The sequence below is a fragment of the Labrus bergylta genome, chromosome 10 (genome assembly GCF_963930695.1).
Source record: "Labrus bergylta chromosome 10, fLabBer1.1, whole genome shotgun sequence".
Classification (NCBI taxonomy): Eukaryota; Metazoa; Chordata; class Actinopteri; order Labriformes; family Labridae; genus Labrus; species Labrus bergylta.
This window is the reverse complement of record NC_089204.1, coordinates 24,421,594-24,445,961: the sequence shown is the minus strand read 5'-3', so window position 1 is coordinate 24,445,961 and position 24,368 is coordinate 24,421,594. Positions and strand designations below refer to the sequence as shown.

General features: G+C 42.8%; 1 protein-coding gene across 3 annotated transcripts in view; it reads left to right on the top strand.

The window, feature by feature from the left end:
* slit1a (slit homolog 1a (Drosophila)) overlaps positions 1–22,269 on the top strand; it is a 100,748-nt gene extending 78,479 nt beyond the window's left edge. For 2 of the 3 annotated variants that reach the window (XM_065959420.1, XM_065959419.1), the window contains 22 exons: positions 2,798–2,942; positions 3,212–3,286; positions 3,365–3,508; positions 3,610–3,753; positions 3,837–4,003; positions 5,350–5,482; positions 7,798–7,866; positions 7,946–8,017; positions 8,132–8,203; positions 12,626–12,697; positions 14,373–14,536; positions 14,624–14,748; positions 14,877–14,974; positions 15,079–15,218; positions 15,352–15,445; positions 15,590–15,727; positions 15,839–16,067; positions 16,448–16,578; positions 16,696–16,850; positions 17,781–18,069; positions 18,635–18,846; positions 18,934–22,269. In XM_065959420.1, the coding sequence (XP_065815492.1) occupies positions 2,798–2,942; positions 3,212–3,286; positions 3,365–3,508; positions 3,610–3,753; positions 3,837–4,003; positions 5,350–5,482; positions 7,798–7,866; positions 7,946–8,017; positions 8,132–8,203; positions 12,626–12,697; positions 14,373–14,536; positions 14,624–14,748; positions 14,877–14,974; positions 15,079–15,218; positions 15,352–15,445; positions 15,590–15,727; positions 15,839–16,067; positions 16,448–16,578; positions 16,696–16,850; positions 17,781–18,069; positions 18,635–18,846; positions 18,934–19,172 (3,107 nt within the window). In that variant the 3' untranslated portion in view covers positions 19,173–22,269. Of the gene's footprint in view, positions 1–2,797; positions 2,943–3,211; positions 3,287–3,364; positions 3,509–3,609; positions 3,754–3,836; positions 4,004–5,349; positions 5,483–7,797; positions 7,867–7,945; positions 8,018–8,131; positions 8,204–12,625; positions 12,698–14,372; positions 14,537–14,623; positions 14,749–14,876; positions 14,975–15,078; positions 15,219–15,351; positions 15,446–15,589; positions 15,728–15,838; positions 16,068–16,447; positions 16,579–16,695; positions 16,890–17,780; positions 18,070–18,634; positions 18,847–18,933 lie in introns of all 3 variants that reach the window. The other variant, XM_065959418.1, reaches the window with a different exon arrangement.
* Positions 22,270–24,368: the final 2,099 nt, after the last annotated feature.

Genomic DNA, 24,368 nt, shown 5'->3' with positions numbered 1-24,368 from the left:
GCATTTTAATGGGATGTACGCGTGTGAGCGTCTGTTTCTCCTCAGCTATGTTTTCCTAACAGTCTCAGCAGATAGTTTCAAGAGGAAGTGGCTCTTTGCTTTGGCATGAGCACAGACAGTCACTCACCGAGAAGGGGCAGAAAAAGAGGGAGGGAGGTGGGGACAGAGGGGAAGGAGAGTGTGTCCTTTCTATCGGTAAAAGCTAAAGAAAATAAAGCCCACCAGAGGACCGAGATTCCTATCAGTGGATGTTTCCGGGCCTCTTAACAAGAGCGCTTCCAAGAAAATAACTAGGAGGAGCAGTGATGTGTGTCGAACTGTGTGTGTGTGTGTGTGTGTGTGTTTTTAGAGTGAGGATGCTTGTGTGATTCAGTGTCTATTGTCTGTGTGTGTAAATTAATGTGTCTTTGTGTGCTAAGCTGAGATAAAGCTCTACTTTGGCTTAGAGAACAAATGGGAGTACTATGTAAGCAGAAGAAAGATCAAAGCCAAATGTGATTAATGAGAAGTTCAGCCTCCCTGAATGATAACAATAAAAAGCTTCCACAATACACACACCCATGCACTCCACACACACACACACACACACACACACACACACACACATGCACACATGCACATAAACACTGACAGCAAGGGAATTCCATAATACATAAAACAAGCTGCAAGGAATCATGAGAACTTCTACAACTCCAGCGATGAGTCATTTTTCGCCTCGGAGAGGGAAAAACCTCTTCCGTTTTCTCTGTATTCTCCAGTTGTGTTTAAATCTGCTGACAGTAAAAGTGTCGCCAGCACGCACTTGTGATGACGACGATGACTCAGGCTCACCAACCTCCCCTGGCTCCCCTACATCCTCGAGATCAAAGCTCCCCGTTGTGCTTTCATTGCTTCCTCTGTCACAGGAAATGCTTTTTTTTCCCGTTGTCTGGCCTCACAAACAAAAGTTTCTTAATGACCTGCGTTGCTGTTTCTACTCTGAGAAGTGACACAGTTTCATCGAGAAAAGCTACAGGAGGAAGTTGTTTTTTGCAAAATGCAAGTCACTATTGCATTGTCTAACTGTATTCTAACAAAGTCAACAATGAAGGTTTGGGTGAGGTTATGGTTTTGGATGCTAATCCATCTATTTAACACGACTTTTTTCCAGAAGAATTTTTGGCCATTTTGCCTTTTTTGTGATAAGACGGCTAAAGAGAAGCAGGACATGGAGTCAAACTTGGGTCCGTTGCACAGAGGACGTTGGCCTCTGTGGTTGGGGTTCATACCGTACCAATTAAGCTAAACAAGTATCATATTAAGACAGAATTTTGATACTGAACTGTTGTTATTAACTCTGGTTGTTTGAGGTTTTCCTTCTAATATTGTGGTTTCTGCATAGATTGTAGAAGTTGATGGTTTCAAAAGTAAAGAAAATGTGCGAGTGTCTTGAACTTGTATTATCTCTAATGCCAGCAAGGGTCAACATCACTGGTTACAATAAGAAGTTTGCTTGTTTGAAACCATGTGAGAATATGGCCCTACTTCTCAGTGGATTTATTAACTAAGCATAGCATTTTTCCTAATGACTTTACGGTTTTCATTGATCATTTCAAGTCTTCTTCAAGTAAATTCCGATCCTATTTTTGGGGCAGTCAATAATAAAGCAAGGCATGACTACCTGAGATAGACGGGTCACTAAAACAGTGGCCAGTCAACAAGAATAGACACATAATGATGTGTATCCACCATGTCGTCCAAATATAGGAACCTGTGTTTGCAGAAATCAAGATTGGGGCAGCGAAGTTAGATAAACTTACTGCTTCAAAAGGGGGCATGTAGGAGCCACGGGTAACGTCACAGTGGCTACGTCTACTTTCTTTTCTAAAGTCTGCTGGTCTGGGTGCCCGACGGTGTCCCGCTGACGTAATCTCCAAACCTCAGCGATGTGAGCATGCAAAAAGAGAACACAAAACGAAACAGCAAATGCCAAGTTGTTCCTTCTAAATGGAACAAACGCACACAAAAACTCCACACGCATATACACAGACACTGAGACACAATACACACGCTCACAGACACACACACACACACACACACACACTGTTCTAAGTGGTTCCCACTGCTGTTTTATTATTGAGCAGCCATGATGTAACTGGCAGCACGCTTTTTGGCACGTAACGTCTATTCATAGACGGAGGAGGTGCAGGAAAACGTCCCTCATTCCCTTCGCTGCCTCTTTCAGGACAGACGTCGCCCCCTCCACAACTCACATTTGATTCTCTCTGTCTTCTTTCGCTTTTCTCTCCTGCATACATTTACATCCCTTGTGCCCTTATTTTGTGATTCTTCCTTCTTCTTGAACAACCTGTCAACGTCCGCTTCCTGTGCATCATTTCGTCCACCTCTCTCCCTCCGTCTGCCTCTCCCTTGGGCCCTCTGCTTCACTGAAGCTGGCAGCCCGGATCCTCTTTGGCATCCCTATCTCAATCTCCCCTGCTATGGTTCTTTTCACCCCAGTGCTCCCGCTCCATCACCTCTCTGAAATAACTCACCCTCGCCCTCACCCATTCATCTCTCTCATGAATGGTAGGAGAGCTGCAGGATGTTCTAAAGGGCGCCTAAGGTGAAAGATTTGGTAGGGGAGCCGCCTTTTTAGGTCACAACAGGACAAACTTGCGTTCAGCTGTGGCGGGAGTGGATGCGTGACTAACTGCAGCATGGGAAAGTAAAGTGCATGTGTTGGTATAGGGAAGAGGCGGAAGTCATTTTAGGTTAAAAGAGGATAAGTTTTTGGCTTTTTTTTCTTTCTGTTTAGGTACAGAGGACACACGCCTGAATAACGCCTGTAACAGTGATCCAGTGTGTCCTCCAAAGTGTCGCTGTGAGTCCAATGTAGTCGACTGCTCCAACCTGAAGCTCACAAAGATCCCCGAACACATCCCTGCATCCACCGCTGAACTGTAAGAAACCAGAGGGAAAGTTTGTTTCTTTCAAGAAGAAAAAGATTTGCACAGTCATGCTTGAATTTAAAATTCATGACAGGAATGCTCAGAACTCTTGTGTTTTGTAATTCTCATAAAATAATTGTTTATATTAGATTTATACTCTTTTAGGCAAAGTCATGGCTTCTTATTAAATCAAATATTACAAACCTTTAAGATTTCAGACTTGAACTTTGAATGGATTTTCTTGTTTGTATGGTATAACTATTTTAACTTTGTCTCTCCAGCCGCCTGAACAACAATGACATCACCTCTCTGGAGGCTACAGGAATCTTTAAGAATCTCTCCCAGTTGAAGAAAATGTAAGTGAAACTGGTTTTACATTTCACTGAATGGTATTCCCTTTTTGGACTTTGCTGACATGTCTCTTCACCCCGCAGTAACCTCAGCAACAACAAGATCACAGAGGTTGAAGATGGGACATTCGAAGGTGCTTCATCCGTCAATGAGCTCCACCTCACGGCCAATCAGATCGATTCGGTCCGAAGCGGGATGTTCCGCGGCCTTGAGGGACTGCGCATGCTGTGAGTGAAGCAAAAAAAAAAAAAAAACCTAACTGGATCGCAACCTCAGGTTCTTGTTTTGGGTTTAAATGCTTAATCCATTTCATAACTTTCCTCTTCAGGATGCTGAGGAACAACAAGATCAGCTGCGTCCACAACGACAGTTTCACAGGGCTGCACAACGTCCGTCTGCTGTCTCTGTACGACAACCAGCTGACCACCATCACTCCTGGAGCCTTCGACACGCTGCAGACTCTCTCCACCCTGTGAGACCCCCAAACGTTCATACATACAAGCCCACTATTTCAAAGTTTCAGTCCTCTTACAACACTCTCTTGTTTTCTCCCAGCAACCTTTTGGCCAACTCCTTTAATTGTGACTGTCGGCTGGCCTGGCTCGGCGATTGGCTGAGGAGCAAGAAGATAGTGACGGGTAACCCTCGCTGCCAGCGTCCGGGCTTTCTGAAGGAGATCCCCCTGCAGGATGTGGCACTGCCGGACTTCCGCTGTGAGGAAGGTGAGTGATAACAAATCGTGATGTGTCAGTAAGTGAAGGTGTCGGCTCTTAAAGCAGTCTCAAGGAGCCGCATCGTGTCTGACACTTGATTTCTTTTTTCATTCTTTGATGAATAAATAAAAGCTATAATAAAAGGAGGATCTTTTTTTTTTTTTTATTAATGCCCATTTTCTAACATTGGTAATGACATTTAAGAGCCAAGCAACAAACTCATTAAAATGATATCTTACACATTTAAGAAAATATTGTGAGAAGAGTTCTGTTGTAATTTATTGATCATATGTTTTAGCATTGCAGTAATTGCAGTATAGATGTGTACTGAAAGTATTAAAGTTGACAACTCTTGCATATTGAGTTATTGCAAAAAATGAGGGAGTAATTAACCACTGAACATCTAGTAAACAAATCTACGCCATAATTAGTGTTAAACCATTGTACTTTGGATATTATATAGGTTATTATAGTAGGGCATACATACCAATCATCTAAACAAAGCTGAATTTTAGTCAAACAGTTCAAAAGTGGTTAAAAATGAAGAGGCTCTTAATCCTAAGCCAAGCCAAAGATCTGGCACACAGGAAAAGCAACACATTCCCATTACTTGTACCCAGGTACACATCTGCCCATCAGGGTTTATATCAGCTATTTTTCTCTGTGTTCTAATCGAGACTTGATCTCAAGTTTTGTCGCAGCTGCTTCACTTTAAATGAAGTAATCTGTCTCTCTGAATGCAGATAAACATCTTCAGTATAAATGATAACCTGGACTTTGTTTGAAGCTAACCTGCCTGTGTCTGACTGATGAAGATGTTAACTGCACTCTTCTCTACAATACGTTATGAGCGAGGCCTACTTGAAGTTTCTGAGATCATCTTAAATAATGGCCACTATTGTGCGACTCCTTTGTTTACTGAATAGATTGCCACTCAGCAGTTCTTAAGCTTCTGGTCGATGGCGGGCTGAGTGGAGCTATTGAGCTGTTTGCCTTATTGATCAGTCAGCCTATTTGCACCTGAATGAATGTTAGACTTGTCTTCAGGCCTCAGGCAGCATCCATTCTTTACTCTCGTTGGTCGATATCACATTAGTGAGGCCTCTATTTCTCTGTCCTATTTTACTGTTCACACTTTTTACTTCCTCTTCTTTCATTGTCTAACTGCGTCACAATCAGCCTGAAGGATTGTGCTGACTTCTCACTGTGCTGCCTTCACATTTACTATGTCTTTTCTACTTAACTCTCTTTCTTTGACAGGGATTACATCCGTCTTTTTGCTGGTAATTCCTCCTTCCTCTCCCTTTCTGGTGTCTGACTCCCCTCTATCCCTCCTGTTTGTTTTTTTTCACCAGGCCAAGAGGAGTCAAGCTGCGTGCCCCGACCCCAGTGTCCCAGTGAATGCACTTGCTTGGAGACTGTGGTGCGGTGCAGTAACAAGCATCTCCACTCTCTACCCAAAGGCATCCCCAGAAACGTGACTGAACTGTGAGTTCCTTGCGCGTTAGTTATGTGAATTGCATTTCTGTCTTATCAGTTCCAGTTCCAGGCGTCATTGTTCCTTCTCCTGTCCCTGAATGGTCTGGAAGGAAATCAAAAGAGTGGCTATAAAGAAGGTAGACCGGAGCTGAAGAGGTATGAAAGAGATACGAGTTAGAGAAAACAGAACAGATCTCATCCTTTGGAGAAGAAGGGGAAAGGAGTCAATAAACCCTGCAGTTATTCTCTCAGACATTCTTCTTCTGTGTTCCCTGCAGCCCTTGGGCGAGCACTGATGTCACTCTCACACTCAGGGCCAAGGATCAGTGTGTGTCTGTGTGTGTGCGAGTGTCTGTGTGTGTCTGTGTGTGTGTGTGTGTGTGTGTGTGTGCGTGTGTGCATACTTGTGTGAGGGCCAAAAGCCTGTCCACAGGAGCACAGGGGAGCAGGAGGATATTTTAATGAGCACTTTTCAATGGAAAGGGGAGGGAAAGGAATAGGTCTGGAACTTTCCAATACTGCTTTAAGTGGTTCTGACTAACACACACACATGTACGCACACACACATAGATGCACATGCACGCTGTGCAAGCCTTAAGGCCTGTCATTGTCCCAGCAGGTGTGACCAGGTGTGCCCCTCTGTTCTGGGCTTTCATCTAGTCATCTGGAGAGTTTTGTACTCCATCATTATCCCAAGTGTCCTCTGCACCGTCATTACCTATCATTACCTCTGAACCCGAAGGCCCCCCTCACTAACCAGCACCCCTCCCTCTCCTGCCCGTACCACCCTGAGTACAGTCAACAACAATAGCAGGAGAAAGGCCCTGCAGCTGCACTCAGAGGGAACAGAGCCTAAATCAGCCATTTATCAAGGTGACAGCCCTCTGGTAGCACTTTGTGTTAGCAGGCAGCGGGGTGGTTTCATCCCTGCAGGCGTGATGTCAGCCTTAGTGGCTTGTACATATGTTAACACACACATGCATGAACACCCACTTCAAAGTGCTGGGTCACTTTCAGAAACCGCTGCTTAACAGACAATTCACTAAAATGACTCTAAATATAATACATTGATCATGTTCCTCTAATTCAGTCTACATTAGGAATGCATATCATATATAAAGCCCTCTTCAGAAAGCTTTTTATGCTAAGGTGTCGTACCTCAGGTCAGCCATCATATCACGTCTTTGTACATTCATGTTGAAAACGTGACAGCATAATATTGCTGTCCCAGTCTGTAGAATTGCATTGCGTTTCGGTGTTGCAGAAGCACGGCACAGCGGGAGCAATGTGTGACTATGTGTCATATAGACACACAGTCAGACATGCACGCACACACACACACACACACACACACACACACACACACACACACACACACACACACACACACACACACACACACACACACACACACACACACACACACACACACACACACACGCACACACACACAGCGCTGCGCTCCCCTGCTGGCTCCGCTGAAACCGTCTGTATTGCTTCTGTTACTTCCTCAAAAGATGTTGCAGAGGGGGGGACTCACTTTGTACCCCCATTACGCCTCCGCGACATTCAGATTGAAGGCAAAACGTCACAGGGGAGTAACTAACGCAGCTTGAAACGGCCGTTTGAATAGGGCTTATGATTCTTACTTAATCTGACTTTGAGGCTTAAAAACCAAAACAATGTGCGAAAAAAAAGGAAAAGTAATTTATTGTAGCATTAAAATTAAACTGGCTGCAAATGCGTTGGAAAAAATGTCTGTGTATAAACTTTGATGCCTTATAAAAACCTTTTTTTAGTCCCTCAATAAATCATTTTTTAGAGTCAAACTCACATTCTGACCTCAAGTAGAATAACATTTCAAATGTTGAAATAAATCAACTTTTTACCGAGGTAAACCCTAACTGATTCAAAACATGGCATCAACTAAAAGTTCCTTGTCAAAATATGGAAACCACTCAATGAAAAAACTTGCAGCTTGAAATAAGACAACACACTTTGAAATTTTGTGCAGTAAAACTGTGAAAGACTGATTTTAAGAAGATTTCAGAAGGTTTAGGTTTATTCAGCTGCTTTCAAAATGTCACTAAGTTTACAATGTTTTTGAACAGATTGTTGCTGGGTTATTGGATTGTAAATGAATGAAAATGATTGTTGTGAAAATCTCATCTGGAGATCTATTTAGTAGCTGTTCTTGAGCTCTCATAGCGACATGCTTAGGTTTTGAGGTTTTGAGGTATTGTAATTTAAAAGCTGACTGCACAGTATGAAATGTGAAAATATAATGTTATCATTAACTCAATGTGCTTTGTCTCATTGTTCAGGTATCTGGATGGAAACCAGTTCAGTGTGGTGCCAAAGGAGCTGTCTCCCTTCAAATACCTGCAGCTGGTGTAAGTTCTCCTCTGCCTTCCTCCTCCTCCGTCTCTCTGAGCAGATCGGCATATTTACCTTGTTCCATTTGTCTTTCAGAGACCTGAGCAACAACAAGATCAGCTCTCTGACCAACTCGTCTTTCTCTAACATGAGCCAACTCACCACTCTGTAAGTCCTGACCAGCCTCCGCCAAAGAGCTTGTATTTCATTCTAGTACTGACAGCAGCATGGAAACAGCTGAATTTTATCTACAAACCATATGTAATTATTTTTGCATTGCAGAATCCTGAGCTACAATTCCCTGCGCTGTATCCCCAAAATGGCCTTCGGTGGACTGCACTCTCTCCGACTGCTGTGAGTTTAACATTACATTTTATATGTATATAATGTGTATTTATGTATATGTTATGTTATGTATAAAGGAAGTAGATGTAGCCGATGTAGCACTTGTTTTCTTAAATTTAGCCAATGCAGAGTTTAAATCTGCTTTTCTGTAAAGGCCAGCAGGATGCAAAAAGAAGTCAGAACGTTTGACACTAAATGGGAAATTTACAGTAGTTCTCACTGAAGCAAAAATATTTTCCACAAGTTTTTGAACTCAATACGGCATGAAGTTCATTTTTTTATTTACAGCCCATCATACAGTGACAATAGAGCAGGGTACAGGATGCTCTTAGGTAAGGCTACCTGATGTATAAGTCACTGTGCAGCATCTTGTCAACCTGACACACACAAACACATTGCATATCTTCCTTTTAATACAAAAAATGTTCACTTCTAAAAGGAGTTTTCACAAACCAAAGGTGTCCACCTGCGATAAAGTCTATGGTAAATAAAAAAGGGTTTTCAATCTTACATACTCAGAGTTACACTGAGACCTAAATATCTATTTTTAATACCAATTGTACCTTATGAGCAACATGAAAGAGTTGCTCTTTTTTCCACGCAGCTCAAATGTTTTAAATGTTTCTTTGTTGTCACATGATTTCGAGACAGCGCTCAAAACAGCAACTTCAAGGCCGAAGCAACTGAAAGGCGACTCACTCTCAGTCTAAATGAGTTATTAAGGAGGATATTTTTGCAGCCTGCACTGACTACAGAGACGGTGCGGCAGATGCTGAGAATCTTTGATTGACTCCAGAGTCCTGAAACTGTCTAAACAGTTATGACAGCTTATGAATACGCACATACACACACACGCACACACAGATGCAACCTAAGACCTATTTTCTGTGTTTGAATGTTGTTCCAGCTCCTTCACTGCCCACACCTCATCTTCAGACATCTGCTTAGTCTGCCCGTTCACCTCTAAACGCCCTGAGCTCATCACCGCCTCGCCAACCAGAGGCCAAACATGCGCCCCCACAACCCGCTGTTCAAAATCACTCTGACACTGATTAGCAGAGAAAGTTTTGCCCCGCTAACCGTAATGGATTTGACTCTGCCTCCGGGCTTTTATGAAGTTATGAAGTCTTTGATTGTGCACTCTCAGCGCTCCCTGTGGAGGAATCGGTCTGCTCAATAACTGAGATGTAGAATGTAACTGCGTTGGACACACAGATGACGAAACTTAAGCAATCTGTGGACCTGCATTTAAAGATACAGCAGCTAGATACCCAAAACTTTAACTCAAATGTACAGTTCAGTTATAAGATAGAGAAACAGAGACCAGGCCCAGCAGCACTCTTTATAAGATTATGTATGCATCTGTGAGTGTGTGTTGTGCATTTCTTACAAGTTTGTCATCTCCTGGCTCAGAGCCTGTTAGCATGTGTGTGGGAGTAGACTTCTCGGCCTTCCATGTGTGCTCATAGCAGGCGCACTTTTTACTACTGACAACAAAGCTTCAACAAAGCCTCTATTTTTACGGCGGGATACGACTAAAGCTTGATCATTATGCAGCACAAAGCGTAAGAGCCCCTTTCAGCGTGCAATGAGAGTGAGGCTCGGTCGTCATTAACCGATGCCGCCATGCTAGCCCCGGACGCGCCGCTTTGATCTCTAATGAAGCTGCGTCCGTTACTTCTGCTCTTACTCACTCACGCCACCTTCACTTTTAAAAAAATATTCCCTGTGTGAGTGTGTCAGACGCCATGTGAGGCCCTGCACACACACACACACACACACACACACATCAACACACAAACTGTCTGGACTACCTTGCTGTCTCAGTCAGACCAAATGAAGCAGAAAACTTTGATGTCTCTGCTGCTGCTGGTGTGATCAATCATAAGCCTCCCATTAAATGTCAATTGGTGCCATGGCTTTTTTTTCTCCAAAATTTTACTACGCAGAGCTCTGGGGGTGCAACAAAACTAAAGCGACAATGAGCTCCTTTTAATAGTTTCGACTTTTAAGACCCACCACCAGGTCCAGAGTTCAAAGTTGGAAGCTTCATAGAAACCGCAGAGATGCAAAGACAGGCTACAAGTGAACACACACACACACGGTGGTGCCAACGCCTTTATAAAGCTGCACCTTAGGCTTTACAGAGCCGTAAAGAGGAGAAGAATCATTAACGCTCAGGGCTTCAAACGCGCCATGGCATAGAAGTGGTGCAGTTTGGTGCAACTTAACATGTATGTGTGCGTGTATGTGTGTGATGGTTGTGGTTTGAGCTGCGATTAATAAGCTGCTAATTGGCCTGCTGGGTGTAAGGTGCGGGGTGAGTGAGCTGAGACAGCGCTGAAGGGCGTGTCCCGCCAGCGTCTGGTTGGGAAGCTGTGAGAGAGGAAAGATGTTTTACAAAATATAGTACGATTAAGGAAAAGAGCAGAGAGGAAATTCTGCAACAAATGAAGTCAAAACCAACATATTCTGGAAAGATACGATCGTCAACACAAGAGCCCATTGTGATCACAGACGACTTAAATAATCAGAAAACATTAAGAACCTGATCAGGTGAATAATCTGTGTGAAAGTGTTAACCTTGAAGAACAAACAGATGCAGTATTAAATAAAGCTGTTAGTTTTCAAATGAGTCGTTTTTCAGCCAACACAGGATGTCCATCAAGGAGACTTCAAGTTAGATTTCCACTCAATTCCATATAATCGATGCAATGTTGAAATTTTTTGTCAACAATTTTCTCATCTTTGGAAAATTAGAGTTTCCTTTCACTTCTACTTCTACTCACTTTTCACATAATTTAACAGAAATAAATGTTACTTTCCTAACCGGTAGTTTGGTGCTGTGCAGAAGTAGATGTTTCAGTTGCAGGCAGAAATTTGAAGGATGACTCGATGTTTAATATTTCTGAGGCCTGAGTCTGTTTGATCAAGTTTGGAGCATGTGGAGTAAAAGTGTGCAAAGTTTAGCATCGTTATCGATTGAAAATGGTATCGGAATCCCCTCTCAGACAGATTTATACGCCAAGCCCGCAGCCAGAGATTAAGTAGAGGTAGATAAGATAGAGTGCGTTAAGCTAGTCAGATATTCTTTCTCTCCCCTGCTCCTTTCTCCCCTGGTTGGCACAAGGCTGCTGGCTTGATGCCTTCTCTATCCTAACTGTTTCCTGACTACCACGACCGTACTATTCGCTCCATGCAAATAAGCATTTCCCTTTGCACATTCACAATTAACTTGTTTTCCTCCGACCGTAACATTGGGAAGTTTTGCTTTCGTGTTCCAGCACAGCTCAGCTCAGCTCTGTCTCCTTACATGGACGAGCTTCACTTTTTGTATATTCTGCAGCTTAAAAGTAATTCTGTGATCAAACAAAGGAGGAAGTGGGGTTTAAAAGCTTGTTTATACATCAGTTCTCATTATTCAGGCATACAGAGCAGATGTGTCGTGTTTCTGTGCTGCGGACTGAGCTGTGGTAACATTAGAGTGCCGTCAGCTGGGGGCTGGAGGTGGTAATGACCCTGCGGATTATAGCAGCCATCAGTCAGCGAGCCAAAAAGCCATGTTGGCTTGTCACCCAAAATAGTAGTCTGATAACATCTAAAGAGCTATAGGCATAGAATAGTAACCATGCACATGTACAATGATATCCAAGCATTTAAATATACATGTTCATCTGCTCATACACAGTAACACTTGTGTGTTTCCCTGCATGTGGTGCATCCCTGTGAAAACCCTTCCTCTGTGCACTTGTTGGCCCTGCCAGCCAGACGCACATAGAAACCTGACACCGGCCTTTTTCAGACGTACAGAGACTCACATCTTTACCAGCTGCAAGAGGCTCAACCAGAAACCTCCACCACCTACTACTTAACACAACGCTAACATTTAACTCAATATTTCTCCTGCTATGTTAATGCCAACTACTATCTTGATTAATGAGGTTCTCTATAAAATGCAAAGAGTTAGCCACCTGCTCTGAGCCAGGCCAAAAATACAGTCACCTTCATGTTAGATCCTCATAGACTTATACCTCTGTGTTTGGGTATAACATCACTTTTGATTGGAAGAAACAATATCTTTTTTGGAGACAGACAGAAACCTTTAGCAGAACCAGAGTCATGGTGAACAACCGTCTACCTTGACTGTGGGAAGTGATAATATATAATATAGATCATATAGAGTAATGGCTTCAATACCAATAACAATGGTACAGGTATGTGTAATATTAACAGGAACAGCTTGGTATTGGTCTTCAACTCATAATAAAAATGATTAACATTTAAAGTCAACAGGTCTATTATCTAAATAGTTACCATTTAACATCCTTCAGAAGCACCAATCAACTCATGTTGGGCTCTTGCAGAATAATAGAGAAGTTGTGTGTTAATGGTTTACATTTCCTCTGATCTCCTTCCTCCGTCCTCCCTCAGGTCTCTCCATGGCAACGAAATCTCTGAGCTTCCTGATGGCATCTTTAATGATGTGGCCTCACTTTCCCACTTGTAAGTATCAACACAACAACAACAACAACAAAAAACTGCATGTCATACCATCTGCACTTACTGCTGAGTTTCTAAAGTCCACACATATGTACACACTCGCACACATGCAGGCACACAGGGGGTCTGGTCAGACACCCAGGGAGTGTGTCTCACAGTGGCCAGTCTGTAGTCCTCTTTGGTGGGCTCCGCATGAGCCAAATCCCTCCCTTAATCAGCTGCGGTCCTGTGGTTAGAGCAACACACAGACCCCTCTACTGTCTCATCTCCCTGTCACATCTCTGACACACATGTTCGCTTACATACACACAGATTCTCCATGGTCTGTGGACTTTTGTGGGGGGGGCTTTGTTTGTTTATGTCTGTAATTCCATGTGTAGCCATTATGTGGTTGTGCTGGTATTTGTGGACGCATTTGAAGCTACACAGAAGTATCTTTGCTGTTCGCCCTCTGCCATCTAGCCTCCATAGTCACAACATCCCCCTGAGAGTCGCAGATCAATAGACCTATCAGTGACAGAGATGGAGAGCAAGAAGGAAGGACAGATAGAGCCAAACAAAGACGTATTTTTGGAGATCAGCACAGGAGTCAAGGCTGCATGAAAACAGGATGATGGGAGGGATGGAGGGGAGCCATTGATCCACAGTCACAGTCAAGTGGCTTTCATGTTAGCAGATGTCAGGTGTCAGGTATTGGCGCGGCCCTGAAAGACGAGCCTGTGTTCTCCAGTAATGGAACAGCATCGATTCACGAGTGTTTGTGCATCCAGCGGGAGGACAGAGCAGCATTGATTCACGACCACCATGACAGAAGTGGTTAGGAGTGCCTTCTGTTAACACCTCGGCCTATAATCAAGAAGTCGTCCTCCAGATTATGTATGGCACAAACTGGCATTGGGCATTAAACTGCATATCGGTCCTTTTCTCAGAGAAGTCGCATTTAAATTGAATAGAACGCCAAGTTGAGTTGGTCCATTTCACATAAGGTTGTAGAGACACCTGCTGGTGATAGAGTGCACTGCAGTGATTTGTTGCTAAACTTGATTGAGTAGAGAGCAATGAAACAGCCTACGTTACAAACAGCGTAGTTCCATATTATTAAATATTCTATATCCAAAAAATGTATTTGTCCTAATACATGTTGGAGTTCCACTATGTATGGTTGTATTTTGCACTGTGCAGGCCAGCATGCTTTTTTGGCTGATCTCTCCAACAATCCTCTGTGTAAAAGACAGAGACAGTGAAAAGAAAATTCAGATTTGCCGTGGTAAATAAAAATAGTATCACCAATTATATGATCCAGATTACTCAAACGTTCTTGAATAGTGTAACAAATAACAAAATGTAGGGAAATAAAAGATGAATCAGGTCTGTTAACCAATCTGAGTGAAATGGAAAGTTTAAAATGATGTGAGTCAGTGAACAACAATAAAATATTTTTTATAGCAGTCGAGTTTTAAGTTTCTAATAAACAGTTAGGTAGTAAAGGGTCTGAGGATCAAATTTTGTGGTGAAATTTGTTTCAGTTTATCACGATTATATGCATACTGCCTTTAAAGTACATACCTAAGAAGGGTAAGTGCAGTTCATACTGCAGTAAAAATAAAGTATGCAATTTGGTATGCAGCCATATTACATCATCAAATCAATGAAGCATAATTTTTTTTCTGTCACTCAGGGCGATTGGTGCCAACCCCTTGTACTGTGACTGTCGCCTGCGCTGGCTCTCTGACTGGGTAAAGACCGGCTACAAAGAGCCAGGCATCGCCCGCTGTGCCGGCCCACACGACCTGGAGGGGAAACTGTTGCTCACCACACCTGCAAAGAAGTTTGAATGCACAGGTGAGTTAATGTGAATAACACATACATGTGATTGTTGAATCGGTATGTTTAACCAATTAATTTCCTGACTTTCTTCAATCTCTGTAGGCGATGTGGACAATGCAGTGCTGGCTAAGTGTAACCCGTGTCTGTCCAGTCCCTGTCAGAACCACGGCATCTGTCACAGCGACCCGTCTGAGATCTACAGGTGCAGCTGTCCTCCAGGGTTCAAGGTCAGAGCTGAACAGTGCGACCAACTAACCGTGCATATCCACTGATGTCTACCTCAGTGTGTTGTAGGTCGTTAAATGTGCACGTTGAACACATAAAAAATAACTTCATCTCTATTTCTGTTTCTCAGGGCAAGAACTGTGAGACAGCTCTGAATGCCTGCGTGGGTAACCCGTGTGCCAACGGAGGAACCTGCCAGGTCAGTGAGGAGGATGAAGGAATATTTAGGTAAGAAAGACTTTAGAACCATTGTTTAAAAAAAAATACTTTTGCATCTTATTCATCTTATGATGAACTTTGCAAGTTGACATTCTGAGCGTGTTCTCTCACAGTTGCACATGTCCGCTGGGCTTTGAGGGCCCCTCGTGCCAAATCAACATTGACGACTGTGAAGACAACGACTGCGAGAACGGTGCGACCTGCATCGATGGAATCAACAACTACACTTGTTTTTGTCCCCCCTACTACACAGGTGAGTGCATAGAGTGCATATTAGATTTAAAAAAAATGAAATTGATTATGCTGTATTGATTCATTATGGGGTTACCTTTTGGTTTAGTTTTTCCAGTGTTCAAATTCTACAACACTTTTTTTTTTTTGTGCAGGGGAGATGTGCGAAGAACTGGAGGATGTGTGCGCCCCAGGACGGAGCCCCTGCAAACATCAGTCTACCTGCCTCATCACCTCCACTGGACCCAAGTAAGTGATTTCTAAAGGCAACATCAGATAAAGCAAGATGTAATGATGCTTTAGATTGCAAAATTGATCTTAAAGATAGACTAGTTTGTTGTTTTGTCCCGGCTTGATTCTAGTATTATGTGTGTGTGTTTGTGTGTGTTGCAGGTGTGTGTGCTCTCCTGGTTATGTTGGTGATGACTGCAGTTTAGACTACAATGACTGTGAGGAGCATCGCTGTCAGAATGGAGCTCAGTGTTTGGATGAGCTGAATGGATACTCCTGTAACTGTCCTGAAGGATACAGGTGAGAAGAACTCACATGAACATGAACAACTTTTAACTTTTGCTCCTCAGTTCCCTGTGTTTTTCTCCCATCTTACTTCAAAACATAATCCCTTGCTCTTTTCCTCTATAGCGGCCAGCTTTGCGAGGTTCCCCAATCTGCACTGTCCCTGTGTGAGCTCGCCGACTGCCAGAACAACGCCCCCTGTGTGGAGCGAGGTGGCCGGGCGCTCTGCCAGTGTCCCCCAGAGTTTGGGGGGCCACGCTGCGAGAAACTTGTCAGCGTCAACTTTGTGGACAGAGACTCCTACCTGCTGCTCTCTGACCTCAAGAACTGGCCTCAAGCTAACATCACTCTTCAGGTACACACAGGGTTTGTTCATAAGAGGTGGGAAAAGTGAAGTAAAGATTTTTTGTGGCGGGGGGGGGGGGATAAATCTACTAAAGTGCAAGCACTGGTTCAGCCTAGTGCCTCTAGGGGGCGCCAAAATCAACAGTTCCTCACAGGAGCTTTAAAATGAAAGAGTAGTCCCTTAAAAAGAATACGCAAGTACAAGTACAGATACCTAAAACTCTACTTAAGTATGACAGGAAGTGTTTGTAATTCTTGGAAAGTTAATCTGCTAACGCTTACCGGTGTCCCTGTGGGTGGTTTCACATTGCGTTATGCTATTAAGAGGCACAACGTGTAAACATACTTTGGAAGCCTAACATACAATCTTTATTTTTTTTACCTCTGTAGGTGTCGACAGCTGAGGATAATGGTATCCTACTGTACAATGGAGACAATGATCATATTGCAGTGGAGCTCTTCCAAGGTCATGTCAAGGTCAGCTATGACCCCGGTAGCCAGCCAGGACACGCCATCTACAGGTGAAGTCATAGTGTCTGGTTGAACGGCCGATACTTATTGTCTGATATGAGATGAGAAGGTGACTGAAGGTGTGTTTTTAAAGCTCACCTCTAACCTCTGTTTCTCTCCTTTTCCAGTACTGAGACGATCAACGATGGTCAGTTCCACACAGTGGAGCTGGTGACGTTTGACCAGATGGTGAACCTGTCCATAGACGGGGGTCTCCCTACCACGATGGACAGCTTTGGAGCAGTGCAGCCCCTCAACGGGGAGGCTCCACTTTATGTGGGGGGTAGGGGCCCTCTCCAGAACACACCTCCCTCCTCTGCAGGCACTCTTAACTACTACACTACTGTCAATCACCACCCCTCCCCCTCGCTTTGTCACCACCGCAACCAAACCCTCCGTTCAACCATGCAACCCTTCAACCCCATCTTATTTCCACCCAAACCCAGACCCAAACCCTGTCCTCCACCGACACCATCCCCTCCTTTAGTCATGACTGTGTTTGCTAGGGGCCACACATTAACTGACAATACAGAAATAAGTCTAAATGATATTAATTGAATGTTATTAAAAAGAAAAACTTAATGAGGGAAAATAAAGCATTCGAAATGAAAGATCATACACTCAAGTTAATTATCATAAAACACTTTATAATTCATCAAGTCCACAGTCAATAGAGTACTTCTTTTTATTTACAGTGAGTGAAGTACACCCTCTAGTGGTGAACATTAGAACTACCAGACGCAGTCTTCACTCAAGATTCTTTTGATTTCTGCATGGCTATACTTTCTGAAAATGTGATTGTGATATTGTCAGCCTGTTAATTTGTCACTCTTCATTTTGACAATTATGTTGAATATTTGTTACAGCTAGCCTTTCATAAATGTTTTCTGTAGAATCTCTTTGTTATAGCTGTTGTCATGTGTTGTGCTTTATTATTCATAATAGTTCAACAGACATTTTTTCCATACATTTTTAGCTTTTGCTGTCCCATGTTTCAAGGATGATGTGTCCAATGGAAAATATCAAAACACTTTCACTTTCTTTATTCAATTCAATTATTGTTGAAATAATTTACACACTTTTTGGACACACATATTTGAAAATCCCTTCCTCCATTACCTTCATACCAGCCCTGTGTTAGATGTCTGTATGTGATCCAGTCTGCAGGTCTTCACACCTTTAAACCTCCTCTCTTTTCTCTCTCCTGCTGCAGGTATGCCGGTGGACGTACACTCGGGTGCTTTCCGTCTCTGGCAGATCCAGAACGGTTCCAGTTTTCACGGATGTATCCAGAACCTGTACATCAACAACGAGCTCCAGGACTTCACCAAGACCCAGATGAAGCCCGGCGTGGTGCCGGGCTGCGAGCCCTGCAAGAAGATCTACTGTGTTCATGGCATCTGCCAGCCTGATGGGGCCCAAGGACCTGTGTGCCACTGCCAGCCAGGCTGGAGTGGGCCGCACTGCGACCAACCTGCTACCAACCCCTGCCAGGGCAGCAAGTATGTTAATGAATGCCTGCACAGAAAAAGTATTATTGCAGTCATACAATGGGCAGTGGTGGATGAATATTTAAGCTTAATTATACTTTATTTATAGCTTTATTTATTTATTTATTTATAAGAACACCAAGCAGTATTACACAAAATTATAGAAAGAAAGAAACAGAGGCAAGGGGCACACATCTAGATGTCCAAAGCTGCCAGAAGACAGCAAAAACAAATAAAAAAAGAGACTGCCCCTCTTTTAAAGACAGTCCTAGGTAAAGATTACTTTTTTTACTGAAGGCCTATCACCTCTGCCGACAGATCAGATTTTAAAAGAGCAAAGGTCAGCGTGCATGCTTAAAGAGCCTTTGTCTACAGGCTTTGGAACCACGGCTGTTATCTTAATAAAATGATTAATCCTGTTTTTAACTAAAATGTTATTCTTGTAAGTAACTAGTACTCTACTCGTTAAATTAATGTGTGTTCTGACTCCAATCTATAAAACTGTTTCTGACAAATCAACTTCACTGATTTACTTGTCAAGCAGGAAATCTTATCACGGTAATAATCTCTTTACCAGGTGTGTTCATGGAAAGTGCATCCCCCTGGACCCTCAGTCTTACCGCTGTGAGTGTGTGGAGGGTTACCGCGGCGCCCTGTGTAATCAACAGGGGGAGCTGTTCAACCCGTGTCATCGCCTTAACTGCAAACACGGTCGCTGCCAGATCTCAGAAACAGGAGACGCCTTCTGTCACTGCGAAAGTGGCTACACTGGGGAGCTTTGTGATGCAGGTTTGTTTTCCTATTGTGAAAAAATAAACATTTAAAAGACGAGTTGGTTTGCTAACTAAACACATATCTTTGGGTGTTTCTTTCCAGAGTCTGAGTGTCGAGGGGAGCCAGTGCGAAATTTCTACCAGGTACAGAGAGGCTACGCCATCTGCCAGACAACACGCATGGTCTCCTGGGTGGAGTGCAACGGAGTGTGTGAATCGGGGGCATGCTGCGCCAGCCAGCGGATGAAACGCCGGAAATACACCTTTGAATGCAGCGATGGCACCTCCTTCAGCGAGGAAGTGGAAAAGACCATCAAGTGCGGCTGCGTGGGCTGCATGTAGCACCATTCACTCCCATTCCCTGTTGCTGCTGCCGAGCAGAAGATAGAAAGAAAGGAAGAAAGAGGACTGGAGGAAAGTGAGGGAGGGAAAGATTGAAAGAAAGAGAGTATAAAGAATATATATAAAACATCTATCTATATATTAAGGACAACAATGTTTGTAAAATAGGACATTTCCTCCCCTTCCAAGGGTGTGTGACCTACAGTAACACAGAGAAACCAACATCATGCGCAACAATGTAGAAGTGACAACAACGGCAACACAACCATTGTATCTGCAACATTGTTCCAAGGGGTCCAGAGATTTTAAAGGTGTTGCGTTCAGAGTGAGGCATCCCTCCAAACCCAAATTACCCAGTGTGAATTCCCCATCCATCTACGAGGCCTCTGACAGCCAAACCACCATCTACCATCTTTACTTTGTGGAGGCAGGGAGGACAGCGGGGTCGTGCCTGGCTAAGAGCGGCAGAAGAGAGGCAGAGAAAGACAAAATGAGAAGAACAGAGGGGAAAAAGAGGAGAGCTGGACCGTTTGACTTGGCAAAGCTATCTTGAGTTGAGCTTGGCTGGGTTACCTGGACTGGGCTCGATGTCGTTTGGGTTGAGTTTAAGTTGGTGTAGCAATTTTTTCTGCCAGGATAAAAGTCATCCATCCACACATGCACATGTAGAAGTGAACAAAGAAAAGGTAGGGTGAGAGTGGCACATAATGCAGTGCGGGTGTTCAGGCCAGGTGGTCTGGTGTCACAGCTTTGTGCTGTGAGGTAACATAGAAACTCCATAAAAATAGAGACTGCACTGACTGGCAGCACTGAAAAGGACAGTCATACACCTGATCACACATGCATGGTATACATACATTTACAGCAAACCAACATGGTGTTTGAGGTGTCCAGCGGTTATCAATCTCCCAGCATCCATTGCCTCAGGGTTAGGATCATTTGGATAATCCCGCCCCCTTTGAGCAGGTGGCCGTTCAGCCCTGCTCCTCTTGATGCCTGCAGTATTAAACTTGTGCAAACTGTTGCATGTGTGGAGAAGAGTTTGCCAACAAATATGTCGTGCTTCTTAATATCATTATAAATGTTCTTACGAAACAAAAGGTTGCAGAATCATCCTCTGATTTGTGTTTCGTTTCGTCTCATTTCTCATATTGGTTTCTTTTTCCTTTTTTTGTTATATTTTGTCATATTTTGTCTCATGGTGTAACCTAACTCCTTTAGCCGCCCCCAACCCTTTATATAGAAATGCCTAACAGATTCTAATATATATATATTTGTATTTCATTTTGGTATAGTATTTTTCTATGTTAAAGAGTAAGTCTGTTTTCAGAAGCTTTGGGACTGGTGGAAAGGCATTCAGTTGGTTCCTTAGGTGTTTTTATTTGTTGATCTCTTTCACGCCAACAAGGTGATTCATGACAGAAAAAGGCCAAAAGTACAGCAGCTGGTTGGCCTTGTTGTATAGAAGGCAGTATTGGTCTAGAATGATGTTTAATATTGTATATGTTGTCTTCCATGTGTATATTACATCTAATTCATGAGAGTCTGTGCTTGTTTTTATTTATTTTATCTTAAGGCGTTTTCCTGTAGAAAGTGAAAGGCTCAAATGTTGCTGACTTTCAACTATTTTACAAAAATTTCAAAAAGATGAAAAAAGCTCAAATAAAGAATAAAAAAAAAAAGCATAAAAATCTGTAAGGTATTTGTACCATCACGTAATAGCGCGTTACTACAGTGTTTTCCTCTCTGGCTAAGACATTCCTCATTCACTGCGGGGGCTGGAGAGGTCCGAGCGGGGACTAAAAGACACCCCCCCCCTCCCCTCCCCCCCAAATGTACCTTGTAATTACCATACCACACTTAAAGGCTTCAGATTGTTTTCATATTTGCTTCGTTGAAGTGCTGGGATTTATCTCCATGATTATCATTTGAAAGACGTTTGCCACAGAGAGGAGGTGTTTGTTTTTTTTGTTTTTTTTGTATATGTTTTGTTTGCAAGAGTTAAAATAGTCAAGCTCAACTGATCATAAGCTGCTGTCAAGCCAGAAGAAAAAAGGATGAAGTTGCTTCCTTGGACAATTTTCATGTTAAAGTACATCATCCTACATCTGTTTGAATAGGCATGACGCATTACATGCCAACTAGTGACAGATTATATACGAGAACGGTCTGGACATTTCCATGTGTGTCAGCTTTGAATGGCTATCCACACACACACAAAAAAAAACTAAGAAATGGTGCCAATTACAGTGAACACAATAGTCATACCTGAATGTATAAATGTGTATAGATAAATATGACCTATGCTTATTCATGAAGTGGTAACTTTTAGCTGTTATTTAGTTTCCAATGTAAGATATAGAAATCACATACTGTTCATTAAGTGACAGTCCATCAGGATGGCTCTCGGCATTGTTTCTCCGCAGACTGGGATTGTGTTAATCCATTTTGCTGATCTAAATGTTGAAAAGTCTCTTTATAGTGTGAAAGGCTGCAGACCCAGATCTCAGCTCAGTACAATGCACACAACGCTCCTCATCATATTGCTACCCATGTTGACCTTGTTTCCCATGCTGTTGATGTGATCCAGTGGTGTACAATAGCATTAAAAGAAGATCTCATTAAGGATACTGATGAACAGTCACTGTAATTCTTAGGCTTTGCGCCTCATAAAGGTGCCGATTTAGTCGGATGTGGCTTCCTTTTCATGTCTCCTTTCCTTCCTCTGCACTGATCTGTACTGGACTGGTGCATTCAACTTCCTGGTAGACATCTTAGTGGTGCTTGTGCTATATTGAGATGTAATTCAGTTGTCTGGTCACATGACTAGAGACACAGATTTTTCATCCTATGAACTATATACATAAATATGTTATTGTAAGCAACACAATGTCTCTGTTGTATTGAACTGGTGCAAAAATTTAACAAATATCCCTGGTTGGGTTCTGTCTGTTTGTTTTTTTGTTACAGGATTGATGGTGGGATTAAAACTGAAAACTCCCAATAATGCTGAATGTATGTAGTGCCACCGACAAAATGTTTACCAAACCTCCACTCTTTTTCATTAATTAAACTTAAATGTGTGTGCTTTTAAGAATGTGTTGTGTGTTTTACTTACCCTTCATCTTTGTGTGAAACTTAACAGGCTAAAACGGGCCTTTTCAACTAACGGCCCAAAGCATGATACGGCCCCTTTTAAACTTTCTATGGCCCGTGACAGGCTGCCTTCATCAGTCTGGTGTGTCTGTGATTTGATGAAGATTGATGAGGTAATGAATATCCTGTGTTTCCCACACACTCACTTTAACTGGGCCAGCCCACCCAGGTATACTTACATTGCACGAGTACATTTGGTGACATATTTTAGATTTGAATACTTCTTTTTAACCATGAGATCCTAGAGAAATGTATAAGTCTGAATAAGACTTATTCACACCTGGAAATGAATAAGAATAAATCTCGCCCCGCCCCTCCCACTCCTGTTCATTGTGACAGACACGCCCTCTATGCTGAAAACGCAGGTTGATTTTGGTCCTCTCCTGTCTAATGTCAACTTAAGCTGTTGTTTTGTAAGTGCAGCTGTTTATGATGTAGCTCGATAATGTTACCACACATGGTTCATTTTGAGACACGATGTAGCTAAAATTATGCTAAATTATTTCTATCATAAGGAAAACGTTGGATTACTCAGTTCTAGGTTGCAAATTCTATAAATTTAGAGGCAAATCTTCGTTATTTCAACATTCCTGATTGGCTACTACCAAGACAATAAATAATATATAAAATCTGCAGAGACATTGGGCCACATTTCAAGAAAACACGCCTTCTTTGATTACGCTGTAGCGACTGATAGACGAGTTTTAATGTTAGCATTCATTTACTTTCTTCCAGCATTAACGTTTAACTGTCTCACAAGATATGAAGAAAAAAGAATAATCGCCAAGGACCAAAGTAGAGTTGGTTTGGCATTCACCGCATTCCTAAAATCAATTTTGGTGATGAGGTAACTTGTCAGGATAGCTAACCTGTTAGCCTGCAGTCACTGATGGTAATGTTAGCTTTTTTGAACAAATGAAATATTACACCCATGTCCATACAGATTTTCCATATCCATTTTCCTTTTTAGTTTCTGCTGATCAATCAGGAGTAGAGTATCTAATAAATACTTCTTGATACAACTTTCGACCAGGAATACAGCAAACCACCGTTCTAACCTCATGTTATCTTCTCTGATTTTGACATCAGAAAAACAATGAAGTTCACCATCACATGAACTTTTTTTAACCAAGAGGTTGAAGTGAGAGGATCAGAGAATATGATGTTTGCTGCACCCTGAAAACCCAATGCAAAACATAACTGTAAGAGAATCTTAGGGAGTTAGGCAGAGAGTGAAAAGAAAACACTGAGATACGGTTTGTAGATCAACAGCTGACTGTTGTTTTTTTTTGACAATTGAAGTGAATTAATTCTCTTGTGCCACATTGGTTTTGGTGAGAAGTTGTTTGTTAATCCTCTGATTTCAGCAGAGGCTGGGAAGGCCAACTGTTTACCAATCTGTCTCACAGTGGGAGCTTCCTGAAGTGCTCAGGACTCTCGCTCATGAGCCGTATGGCAGGTCATGGCAGGCCCCGCCATCAGAAAGCTTTCATTGGCTCGACCACGGCATTTCACAGATCTGGCAGACTTGAAACGAGGGCACGGTACACAAGGAACACAGATGCCTCAACTCTCTTGACTGGAAGTAATACACTGACATGGGAAGGTCCATTTCATCAAATAGGTTCATATTCAATCATAAAACACTTCAGAGCCTGTTTACATCTGTTATTAACATGCGCCCTGGGTGATCAGGTACCGGAGATAGCTCTAAGTACTGCTGTTTAAAGCTGGCAATGAGTGCTTCATGTTATCACGTTTGGATCTCACTTCACAGCAGGGAAGTCTGTCACCCACATCATTCTGGCCCTCCATACAGAGTGTAGGCGTTACTTCAGTGTAGCCAAGTACACATTTGCAGACAAACTGCTGAAGGTATTTGGCTACACGCATCCCAGTCCACCTCTTAACATGGCTTGAGTGATCACATGTCAATGTATCTTGGTTGTGTTTGCACAAAGCAGCTACTTCTGGTGGAGAAAAATTCAGCAACTGCAGAACCTCAGGTGTGCCCATTAGGTCCCCTTTTAATACACCCAG